General features: G+C 34.9%; 3 protein-coding genes across 3 annotated transcripts; 2 read left to right on the top strand and 1 right to left on the bottom strand.

Annotated features, from left to right (window-relative positions):
* Positions 1 to 447: 447 nt before the first annotated feature.
* On the top strand, positions 448 to 1,830 carry LOC147941113 (uncharacterized). The gene is made up of 3 exons (XM_087460259.1): positions 448 to 498; positions 593 to 889; positions 1,201 to 1,830. The coding sequence occupies exons 2-3, from the start codon at positions 857 to 859 to the stop codon at positions 1,828 to 1,830; spliced, it is 663 nt and encodes a 220-aa protein (XP_087316385.1). The 5' UTR covers positions 448 to 498; positions 593 to 856.
* Positions 1,831 to 5,693: 3,863 nt separating this feature from the next.
* XF1 (FAD/NAD(P)-binding oxidoreductase family protein) lies at positions 5,694 to 9,003 on the bottom strand. Its single transcript, XM_087459241.1, has 8 exons — positions 8,676 to 9,003; positions 7,905 to 8,016; positions 7,651 to 7,825; positions 7,200 to 7,368; positions 6,848 to 7,066; positions 6,462 to 6,737; positions 6,074 to 6,352; positions 5,694 to 5,988 (listed from the first exon to the last, which is right to left on the bottom strand). Exons 1-8 carry the CDS (start codon positions 8,925 to 8,927, stop codon positions 5,866 to 5,868), a joined length of 1,605 nt encoding a protein of 534 aa, XP_087315367.1. The 5' UTR covers positions 8,928 to 9,003; the 3' UTR covers positions 5,694 to 5,865.
* Positions 9,004 to 10,068: 1,065 nt separating this feature from the next.
* Positions 10,069 to 11,862, top strand: LOC104704484 (protein neprosin-like). The gene is made up of 7 exons (XM_087456604.1): positions 10,069 to 10,161; positions 10,263 to 10,343; positions 10,442 to 10,624; positions 10,734 to 10,901; positions 10,994 to 11,044; positions 11,136 to 11,288; positions 11,394 to 11,862. Exons 1-7 carry the CDS (start codon positions 10,093 to 10,095, stop codon positions 11,766 to 11,768), a joined length of 1,080 nt encoding a protein of 359 aa, XP_087312730.1. The 5' UTR covers positions 10,069 to 10,092; the 3' UTR covers positions 11,769 to 11,862.
* The last annotated feature ends 649 nt before the right edge of the window (positions 11,863 to 12,511 follow it).

Genomic DNA, 12,511 nt, shown 5'->3' with positions numbered 1-12,511 from the left:
TAGAGCTTGTAGTTTTTGATGCAACCCAATTGTTTGATGAAATGTCTCAATGAACTTGGCTTGATCTTGTGATTGTTTTGAATTTGGCTTGATCTTGTGAATGTTTTTAGACATGGGTTTGTGTTTATTTATATCCCTATGTGACAATTTTGTTCTTTGCTATATTTTATTTTTGATTCTGCATCGCTTGCTTTGATTTCAGTTGTGGTGGATTTGAATAATTAGAAGTTTTGTATCTCTCTCTCGCTAGTTCTTCTTTGTTAAGAATGAGGGTTTAGTTCTTCTTTGTATGTTCTCTATGGGTTTTTCATCTGCAATTTAGTTGTCACATATGATGAAATTTGGGTTAAATGGTTATGTTTACAAACACTAAACAAAGAGGGTGTTGGTTGCTTATTTGTTTGTTTCTTCAATGACTGATGCTTATTTGTTTTTTTGTGTGTGTGTAGGACATAGATCTTCTTCAGAAAAACAATGACAACTATCCATGGCACTGATGTGAGTATCTTCCCCTCTAAACTCATATTTTAATTAATGCAGTTTTGTAGTGTAGATTGATTTTTTACAAAAATGTATGTTTATATCACTTAAGAATCTTGCATGGAGTGATGAGCAAACCCGTTTCTATCTCCAACTAAGACTTGATGAGAAGCTTAAAGGAAATATAAGAAAACAAAATGTGAATGATGCTGCTAGACAATCGATCATATATAAGTTTTATGAGGTATATGGGGAAAGCCATCCTTGGAAAAAATTTGGGATCAAATATACTACTTGCAAGAAGTAGTACGAAGCTTTCAAGAAACTTACTCACAACAGAACTGGACTTGGTTATCATTCAAATGGGAGCATAAACATGACTGATGACTGGTGGAACGACCGATGTAAGGTATGTAGATTTCTTATTTGGTTTGTAAAACTTATTCTTAAGCTTCTCCTTATTTGTTTTGTGAGTGATGATGTTGTCTAAGCTTCTTGTTCTGCGCTTGCATTGCTTTATTCTTAAACTTATTCTTAAGCTTCTTGTTTTGATCTATGCATTGATTATGCGATTTATGAATCCAGTGATCATTGTTTGGTCTACTCTGCGGATATCTAAATAGCATGCATCTTTTGGTGTCTTCTCATTAGGATTTGTCCAAGCAACCTTTAATGCGCTTACCACTGAGTTTAATTTTTTTTTCTCATTGTTTTGTTCAGGAATGGTCAGGAGCTAGGAAAATAAAAGATAAACCAGTTGCAAATGTGGATTTGATGGAAAAAGTCTTTGGTACAGTTCATATCAGTGGAGCTGAGGGTTGGTCTGCACAACAAGGAGAAGAGCAGTTAGACGCAATGCATCTGAATCAAGATGATGATCCTTATGATGATACTGAAAGACAATTCCTTCCTACTCAAGATGTTGATCCTGATGATGATGGTGGATCAAGGCAAATCCTTCCTGATGGTAATGGTTCCTCAATTTCCACTGCTAACATTGGTCCTTCATCTTCAAGTAAGTCAAGGGCTAGTAGAAAAAGATCAAGGTCTGCACAAGCTGGAGAATGTGTAGCAGAAGTGATTAAGAACAATGTTCAATCATGGGACAATATTCTTTCCCACAAGAACCGACTAATAGAGAGCCACCCTGAGTTTAGTTGTTGCCAGCTTCGAGCTTTGAAGGTTCTACACTCTCTGCCTGCTATAAGAATGTGGTCTCCCTTATACAGAGCATCAATTCAGCATCTGAAGCAAGATATTTCTAATCGACAGCCATTTTTATTCTATGAAGATGATGAGAATAAGGTTCTCTACTTGGAGTTTGCAACTGGTGAAAGCAGGGATGCATGAATGAAGCTAGAGAACGAGAGACCTTCAATGACATGAATGAAGCTAGAGAAAGTTCTCAACATTTTTATTGTTTTTGTAAACCTAATATCTACTCTTATGTTTTCTATAAACTCTAGTGTGAGTGTGAGTGTGTTTACAACTATTGTTTTATGTTTTTTGTAAACTCTAATGTTTAACTTTCAATACCTATGAGGTTTTATGATGTTTATTTGAGATTTCATTATGTTTATTTGAGATTTCATTATGTGTATTTAGGATTTTATGATGTTTATTTGAGATTGTCTTTCATTGTCCTACTAATTTTGGTCATAGGTCTATCACTTGGAATTGAGGAGCAGTCCTTGAAGGTCTTTTCATTATGCAGGTATGGTTTTGTATAAGTTCATGCTTTCGAATGATACAAATTATAGGAAACATGATGCTAACCTCTGATACCATTTGATACAAATTGTGGGAAACGTTCAGGTGTTTGATTGAGGATGATGACATGGATTTGGTATTAGAGGAGGAAACTACATGTATGCTCTTATAGAAGAAATGTATGGAGTGAAGAAAGTTAATATTGACAGACAACTAGTGAGGACAAACAGAGGTGAAGGATGGTGCCGTGTGCATCGGTTTATGTTCGAGTCTAAGGTACAATGATTTGATATTCTACGCATGAACCAGTCAACATTTAGGAGTTTATGTAAGAGGCTATCGGAACAGTATAAGTTAGAGGGATCTTGCCATATTTTTCTAGAAGAGAGTGTTGCGTTGTTCTTAGAGATGGTTGCACAAGATCTAACTGTACACGTTATAGCTGAGCGATATCAACATTCACTCGATACAGTGAAGAGGAAGTTGGATGAGGTTTTAATTGCTCTATTAAAACTTGCAGCAGATATAGTGAAACCTACAAGGGATGATTTGATAAGTGTTAGTCCTTTTCTAGTGAATGATAGCCGGTATATGCCTTATTTTAGAGACTGCATTGGTGCCCTTGATGGTACTCATGAGTCAGTTCGTCCTCCATCAGGGAATGTAGAGCCATTTAGAGGTCGAAAAGCAGAAGCAACAATGAATTTGCTTGCAATATGCAATTTCAGTATGAGATTTACTTATGCTTATGTTGGAGTTCCCGGGAGAGCACATGACACAAAAGTGCTAACATATTGTGCTACACAAGAAGCTTCTTTCCCTCATCCTCCGCCTGGAAAATACTATTTAGTGGACTCAGGGTATCCAACTAGAAGTGGTTACCTAGGTCCTCATTGCAGAGTTAGATATCACCTAGACCAGTTCAGCAGAGGAGGACCACCGACCAACAGTAGGGAGCTGTTTAACCGTAAACATTCTGGTCTGAGATCGATAATTGAGAGAACCTTTGGTGTTTGGAAGGCCAAATGGAGAATTCTTGACAGGAAGCACCCTAAGTATGAGCTGAATAAATGGATTAAGATTGTGACAACAACAATGGCTCTCCATAATTTTATGAAAGATTCACAAGAGGATGATATTGATTTTTTACATTGGGAAGTGGTGGAATCATATGAACATCATGGTGATGAAAATGATGGACATGTTCCATACATACCTGCTGGTGATAGAATGATGGAAGATGTGCGTGATTCTATCACTATGGAGATGGCAGAAGGAACTACACTTCCATATTAGAAGGTATGTGCTCGGTTTTATGCTCTGTATCTGAGGTTGTTTGAGTCTCTGCTTCTTATTCGATTGTGAATGTTACAACTTTTTCTGAGTTGTGTGTTTTCTGATCCTAAGCAGAGACTTCTGTTAGTATAGCTTTGTGGTTACGTTTGTTTGGTTGATGCTTGAAGTTGTGGTTAGTAAAGCAGAGACTTCGTTGTTGTGGTTTGTTTGATGGTAAAGCTGTGTGTTTGTTTGATGTTACCATAGTAGGATTTGGGATTGTCACTTAGCTTAAGGATTTACAAACTTGATTGATGTTCATTGGTTTTGCAGGAAACATTTGGGAGCTGGATGATTACATAGATTCTTTCCCATTCCAAGCCAAAAGTGATTCCTCTGCTTCAATCCTAAGTCTATTGCTCGTGTTCTTGAGCAGTTCAGTCTTTATTGTAAAAACTTAAAAAAAATTGTTATAAATAATTTACAAATAATTTACATTGGCATAACATGTTTTATATCTTATAAAAAAATTGTTATAAATAATTTATATTGGGATTTCTAGAGTTTTTGTTTGGTTTTGAATGAAAATTTATGTATATATATTTTAGATCAATATTTAAAATTAATATGGTTAAGATTAAAAGTAAAAATTGTTAGATCAAAACATGGGTAGTTTAGTCATTATTCTAATCAAACACATTTCCATTCAAATGCATCATCCAAATGAACCATTTTTTTGTGTGTTTGTTGAGTCATTTGACATTCAAGTGAATCATTTGGATAAAACTTTTGAATGGATCATTTGAATGAACATGCTAACTGGTGAAACGAACAGGGCCTTAGACGCACGAAACAAACAAGACTCTAGTTTCAAAACTGGTTTTCAGGGAAAACAATTTTATAACGCAGAGACTTGGATAAATAAAAGACATATGGTATACCTTTAGCAATAAGATACAATACAACTAGTGATGTTAATATGGGACTACCCTGCCCATTTAGATCCTGCCCATTTAAGCCCTGCCCGTTTTGGACCCGCTTAAGCCATACTCGTTTAAGTCCTGCCCGTTTAGACCATGTACCGTTTAGACTCTGCCCATTTATCTGGCCCGTTTAGACCCGTTTAGATGGAATTTTTTTTGCTTTTTTACTTAATTGCTTTTTTATTAGAGATTGTATAACTTGTATATTTAACATTAATGATATATGAATAAAACTAAAATAGAGATTAGAAATAATCAAAATATTTTAGAATAACATAAGTTCACTAAACAAACTTAACATGGAACATGAGTGACTAATTAATTGGTTCACAAATCGAGACATGAGTGAAACTTTGTGTAAGTAAGTAAGTAACAAACGTACCTTGTGACTAATTAATTGGTTCTACTGCAATGGTTTTCAACAGCGCTCCTTCTAAACACAGCTCGTTTCCAAGAGGTCTAAACTCTTTGTGCTACTCTTTTCAACATTGTTTGCTCCTGTACAAATCAAACAGTAAAATTAACACAAAATAAAAATCACTAAACAACTAAAACTAAGCACTAGTACTACTGGATTGTAGAACATTACTCGATTGTAGACTAAGCAACTAAAACTAAGCACTAGTACTACTCGATTTGTAACACTAACTAAGTATCAGAAGAGGTTCATCTAAAACTAAGAAGAGGTTCATCTAAAACTAAGCCAATTTTGATAGCCCTTTTCTTCAGACCAAGCTTAACCCTTGAAGGGTTTGGATTGTTACTCCTTAATCTCTCAAACCCATGAAACTGAGGGACGAAAAATTCGAGTTCAAAAACTCTCGTCCAAGAAAAACCATCGAATTCCCCCAAAATCGAAATTAAGAAAAACCAAACTTACCAAGAAGCAGTGAGGAACGAAAGAGACAATTATCTTCGTGATTCGAGAGCTTTAGCTTTAGCTTCGTGGTGATTCGAGCTTACCCTTGTTTGTTGATTCGAGCTTTAGCTTAGTGGAGAACTGGAGATGGAGACATCGGCGAGAGATGGAATCGAAAGAGAGAGACGAAGTGAGACGTCGGCGTTTTAGTTTTTAGGTTTAAAGTTGAGAAATAAACGGGCTACCCGTTACACCCGCGGGTCTAAAAGGTGAACCTGTTTAAGTTTTTTATTTTTTGTAGTGTTATTAAACGGGTCACGGGCTTAAATTTTTAATACTGACCCGTTTAGGCCTGCGGGCATCCGGCCCATTTTAACATCACTAAATACAACCCATCAAAACCTATGTATAAAAATTAAAAAAAAAAAAAAGAGATAATCATTGCATTTTTGACATTTTTATACGTTTAAAGAACACTAACACAACAAAAACTCACGAGATGCAATTGCAATAAACAACTTTCATTTTCTTTTGGATGTGTGACAGAATCAATCAGAACTATGAACATTTGGTTTCTCCTTTAACCGGAGGAGCTCTGTAGTATGCAGGTACAGTTGCTGGGAAAAACATCTGCCTAACTCCTTCGGCTTTTATTATCGGAAATATAATCCCCGAAGCTCCCTGCGATTTTTCGCTTTATGCGTTAATATCATACCGATACAACTAAAATAATAGACTGATGAAAACTGAATAATGTTATTCGTACCAATATCAATTTGGCTCCAAGCCAGATTCGTTTTGGGGAAGGGAATGGGATTAACAACCGTATGACTCCATAAACCGCAACCGCGAAGAAATGGCACACAAGTGTTAACGGTCGAGGGTTCAAACCCGAAAGCAGAGCTACTGGTCCACTTGTGCACATGCCTCCGAGGCCCAAATAATCGAAGCAGGCTTCCCTCATTTCATTTTTTGCTTCATTTTCTGATGAACAGAACACTTGGTAAAGAGCATTGGCTAAGGTGTTAATTGTGGCTGCAACTGGCTGCAAGTGAGCAATTTCAAACACTGGTTCACACTTTGACAACAACAGAAAACTTAAACTATCTTGATTCTTATATAGACTACAAATTAGTCTACAATTGATGTTTTACCTTTCGCAGAGTGTAAAATGATTCGAGATATTTGCAGAGACTAGCACCGTCACTAAGGTCACGCAGCGGTCTAAGAAGATTACGCAGGACAACAATGTCAGATAATGCAACCGTCATTCCTCCACCTGTTAAAGGATGACGCATGTTAAATGCATCTCCCATTAACAAAGCCCCTGGAGTAGGATATGGAGAAGCTGGCATGCTTCTGTTTGGCATGGACTTAATGTTTCCTTTATCAACCGCAGCAATGAACGATTCATAAACCTCATGAGGCATCTAGACAAGATGAGAAACACACAAATTTATTAACAAAGTTTAAGAAAAACGCCTTGAATAGAAGTCCACAGTGTGAAAAAAAAAAAAAAAAAAAAAAAAAGCTTCCATACCTGTGGAGCCACAACAGTCTTCAAATATTTTTTCATTTCACCATTTGCAATGGACGGCAATTTTTGGCCGGGAACATCGACTAGACACCGGACCTCTGTGCTACTAATTGGATACATCAAAATAGGTGATGGATCTGCTAAGACAACATGTCCATGGTTTGCATATGGAAGATTGCAATTCTCTAAGACCAAACCGACAAAACAAGAAGGCACCTCGACCTGTGAGAAGATAGCAGAGATATATAGTAATTACTTTTGAAGCTGATACAGTTATTTTTTTTGCTTTTGTAAAATCAGCTGAGAGTAAACTCTGATACGAGAAAACAGAGATCAATATTAAACAGCATGTTACCTGAGGATTGCACAAAGAGCGACGCAGGTTTGAGAAACAACCGTCACAAACTATAGTCAAAGCTGCAAATGCTGTTTGTTCCTCCCCTGCTTTATTCTTATATCTCACACCTTTGATAGTCCCATTCTCTTCTAGAAGAGAAAGAACTGTTCCTTGCTCTAGCTGAACACTGTTGAGTATAGATATAAGTTGAAACAGTCATTAGCAGTACATAAAATTGCCTCATATAAAAAAAATCCGTGATTCAACCAAACAAGAACAATTTTAAGATAAGTGATTCAAAAACGATGTTTTATGCATTCATTATGTTTTAACACAAACTAATACTATTTCATAAAACTGGGATTAACACCTTGGAAATTCTAGTAAGTGTCTAGGTAGAGCAGGTGAAAAGGATAAAAGGTCTATAGGCTATAACAACTGAAGGCATTTATAAAAAGAAGAAACATACTTGGGAAGTGAAGCAGCTTTCTCCCGCATTCTTTGTATAAATCGTCCATTGTGAAAGCTCCTTCCAGATACATCTTCATGAAACTTCTCCAACGGATAAGCTAAGCGAATGCGTTTCCCATCCTTAAAAAGTCCATAACCATACACACGCTGAGCATCTATTCCCTCCACACAATCTGTATATACCACCCTTGACGTCATTTAACTAGTAAACAACTACAAAGCAAACTAGATGTCAACAAAAAATTTACTTACCTTCAATTCCCAACTCTAATAACTTAAGGTAACCCCCAGGTTGTAAAAGCTCCCCAACAATACGATCAGGCTCAGATAAATCTCTTTCAATCACGTGAACTCGTCGCTTATCCTATAACATCACAAAACAGTATACAATTCAGCACTTCTAGCACACTGAGACACATAAAAGTAGACTGCATATAAACCAATAGTAAATTAATTCTCCACAGGAACAACCATAACACATTTAACAACCTGCTCTGTAAACTAGTTTGGCCCTTAAAGTCAAAGAACAACAGCAAATTTTAACGTATCCTGAAATCAAATAGTATTCGTTGACCCTGCTAAATAATCTCAAGAGCTCGTGCATTCCGCAAAACAAGTTGTTTTCGTAAAAACAAATGATTCCAAGTAAAAGGACAAAAAAGGTTTCGTGCAAAGACAAAATAGGTTTCGTGCAATGTGTCCAAAACGTTTTAATATAAATCACAAAATAGTGTTGAGTTGACCAATGCAAATCTCAAGACTCCTGCATTGGGTGTAAACCATCAAAATTGTTTTCACAATCACTACTAACGTAACATTTCAAATCCAAATCCACGAAAACAGAACGAACACTGCTTCAATTCAACACAAACGAATGCAATCTCAAATTCGCTTTCACTAAGAAATAATTAGCACTGCTTCATTCCGCATAACACCGAAATCAAAATCCTCTAAAACCATCCCTTCTTCCTAATTACGAATCCTTTAAAATTACGCTTTATCAAAATTATTAATAAAACAGACCTTTCCAAGAGTATAAGCAAGAGCAGAACCAGCAACACCAGCACCAACAACAATAACATCAGCAACGGTATCTCCGGTGATATTAACAGATCCGACGTCTGAGGTGACGGTGGAGACGGTTCGATCGTGACGACGGATACTATTCCGCTTCGGCTTCAGTAAAAATCCGTACATAACGAAGACGGAGGAGATGAAAAGAGCAGAGATCGATAAAGGCGACGAGATCCAATTCCATAATTGTGACTCCGTCATCGTTTTGGTTTTATCAGAGATTTTTTTGCTTTCTGCGGAAACAACGAGAAAAGAGAAGAGGTGTGTGTATGTAATGCAAGTAAGTAAGTGTATGTATATATATTTTTTTAATTTATTTTTTCTATTTTTATTTTGTTTTTTTTGGAAAAATCCAAGTTAGTTTACGCTGGCAAAGGTGGGCACTTTTGTCATGTACATCCTAATATTATTCGTGTTGCTAATCTCAAAACTAGTAACGACAAAAGATAATCGTTAGGTAATTAAAATATTTAACAACAAATACTGACGTTACTTTTTTGTTTTTTTTTTTTTCACGAATTGCCACCACCACTGGAACAGTAGTTAATTGGGCCGCCTCGCAAATATAGTGGAAAGCAGTAGTTATTGGGCCACCTCGCAAAAATAGTGGAAAGCCCAATAAAGCCTAATTGAGAATCCGTTACAAAACTGATCCGAAAATCCGACAATCCGAGTTACTTAAAACTCGAGAATCCGACACAAAACTGATCTGAAAATTCTGAGCCGAATTAAACTCACAAATTTCAAATATTCAAACGGATTCTAAAATTTCAAAATTCAAAAAACGCCAAATCCGAACCTGATCTGAACAGATACCCAAATAAACTCACAATATTAATATATATATATATATATATATATAAATATTTATATTTGTGATGATTTAAATACTTAAAATATTTAGATTTTGTATATTCTTGAGTATCCGACAATCAAAATTATCTAAGTGCGAATTTACCGTATATGTAACTGAGCAGAGCTAGCTCATGTAATATCCAAGCTTATGCTGAGTTGAGGGAGCTAGCTCATTTTTACACCCTTAATCATAATCCTTGGAATTATATTAAATAATAATGGTAAATTAGGGAATATTATGTAAGAATAGATCCTGCAAAAACGCAATCTATTAGAGAGTCTATTGTGGTTACTGAGAGTTACCTTATTCGGATGTGGAAATATTTAGAAATTAATTACCATGCTTTGACTTTCTATTGGCAATCATATCTCTTTTTATTATTACTTTTAAATGAGTTATAATGACGTTGACTCAATAGTCAATACCAAAAGACTCTTAATTAGAACTTTTTCAAGGTTATATATATTAGTATGTTGTTTGGAAAGCAGATTAGGATCAAAACAATAATCTATGGCTTTTTACTGGTTATTATGTCTTTTCATGTATCTCTTTTCTCATCATATTTCTCCAACAGTTCAGGTAGCCAAAAGAAAAGGAAAAAAAATGATACTTAATTTATACATTATTTGTTTCCATGTACATATGTTGTTGACTCATGTATATCTACTGTTTTATGGCAGGGAGAAATAGAATATGAATGTGTTGATATCTATAAGCAACCTGCATTTCAACATCCATCGATGAAGGATCACCAAATCCAGGTATGGAGGTTCATGATCATTAGAATTTGAATTTATCGAGATGCTTTGATCAACCATCAAAAATATTCCTCTCAATTGTTTGTTTGTCTCTATCCTAGATGAGACCAAGCGTCGAGTTTCAAGCCATGCTATCGATGGAGCCAGAAACATCAGATATGATTACTAGTAGTAAATCTGAAGAACGTTGTCCTAAAGGACAAGTACCAATTCACAAACCGCAAAGTAACTACACTAATAACTTTATCCATCCGGAGACAACAATTACAGCAGCTAATCTACATGTAAGTATTTTTAACCACGACATTAAACTACAGTATTATTTTAACAAAGGTTAAAAAGATTTATTTTCATAAGTTTTAATGACATGATAAAATATTTTTTTTTGGTTAGTATGCAATTATCAAAACATTCGACAATTCCACAGAGAGATTCGGTGGAGCACAAGCGGTTTTCAATATCTACAAACCAAGGGTATTAAAAAATCAGTTTAGCAAAGCTTGGGTTTGGCTAAATCACAGAGAAAAAGATATGATAAGCAGCATCCAATTCGGTTGGGCTGTAAGTATACTATACGTACAAAATCCATATGTTCATAAAAATCATCATATGTCGAGTTATAATCTTATGGCACAATTGATCTGTCTTTTTAGGTGCATACAGGGTTGTACCGAGATGATCGTCCAAGGCTAACAACATTCTCGGTAGGTAGTAAGTAATATTTACTTTTATCTTTTAATTCAAAATATCTTTGGTTTTGTTGTGTTCTTAATCAAATAAGTACACATATAACAGTCAGACTCAGGCGAACACCAAAAGGGATGCTACAACGCGTTGTGTCGAGGAGGATATGTCCAAGTCCATAAAACAATCTACCCTGGTATGGTTTACGACAAAGTTAGTGTTTTAGGCAAAAAGCAGTACGATGTTCATCTTCTCGTCGGTCAGGTAAAACTAAAACAAAAGTAAAGTAATTGAAATATATTTAACTTTTAGCAAGTTATACGTAAATTTAGCAAACTGTATATAAAAACTATGCACCAAATCATACAGGACTCCAAAACAAAGAGCTGGTTATTGATGACGAGAAAGACCTTGATAGGCTACTGGCCCTCTCATATGTATTCGATGGAAGGAGCATCACAAATTTATTTCGGCGGGTATACAGGAGGGCCAACTGGAGCTATCAGTCCTCCAATGGGGGCAGGTACTTTTCCGAGAGAAGTAAACCGTATAGACAACTTAGCAAGTTTCATGAAACAGCTTAAATCTTTCCAAGACAAAAGTCTGGTCGATATTAATTGCCATAGTTTTGAGGAATACGTAGATAGTCCAAAGTGTTATGATGTATGGTATCGTGAGTTTGAATTAGGCAGTGGAGAGATGCTCACGTTCGGTGGACCTGGTGGGGTTTGTGGTATGGTCTAATCAATGGTTTCTTTCTTGTTGTTCTTAATTTAGTTATTTTCATAGAAATAACGGTAATAAATAATTTTATATAATAAGAGAAGGTTTTTTCTAACTTTGCCTATCAAGTGACATTTGGTGTCATTCTCACTAATTTTAAATTTAACATTCTATTTATTTTATTTGTATCTTATATGGCGTATAGTTTGTTAAAATATATAATTGTTGTATAGTTTGCTTCTTGAATTTCAACATTGTTACAAAAATATATTTCTTCCATTTTTTAGTTTTAGCATCTAATATATCTCATAATGAAATCATACACCATAGAACCTAAAAAAAAAAAAAAAGAACTACAATCTCATACCCCCCTTTTCAACCCAACTAAAAAATATAAACAAATTGAAACCAAATAAAAATAGAAAATGGTTTCAAACTTTTGAATTAAAAACTGAAACCAAATTAATTTACGATAGCCTAATTTTAAAAAAAATATAATATTTTCACATATATATATATATATCTAACTCATATAATATTCAATAATCATATATAATATATTAAAGACAAAACTCAAATTTGTATTTAATAGTATTCTATAAGTTACAGTTTGACTGTCTTTAAAATATATGTACTAAAAAAATGGTTTTATAACATAATTATTTTATCTCCCCCAAAAAATAGTAGAAAACAATAGTTTCAAAATTAATTTATTGTTAATTATACTATTTATTTTAAAATGATTAGAAATAGAGACAATTTAT

Source organism: Camelina sativa, chromosome 7, assembly GCF_030686135.1.
Source record: "Camelina sativa cultivar CO46 ecotype springtype chromosome 7, ASM3068613v1".
Taxonomy (NCBI): Eukaryota; Viridiplantae; Streptophyta; class Magnoliopsida; order Brassicales; family Brassicaceae; genus Camelina; species Camelina sativa.
Note: the sequence above shows the minus strand (reverse complement) of the source record. Positions and strands in the feature narration are given on the sequence as shown.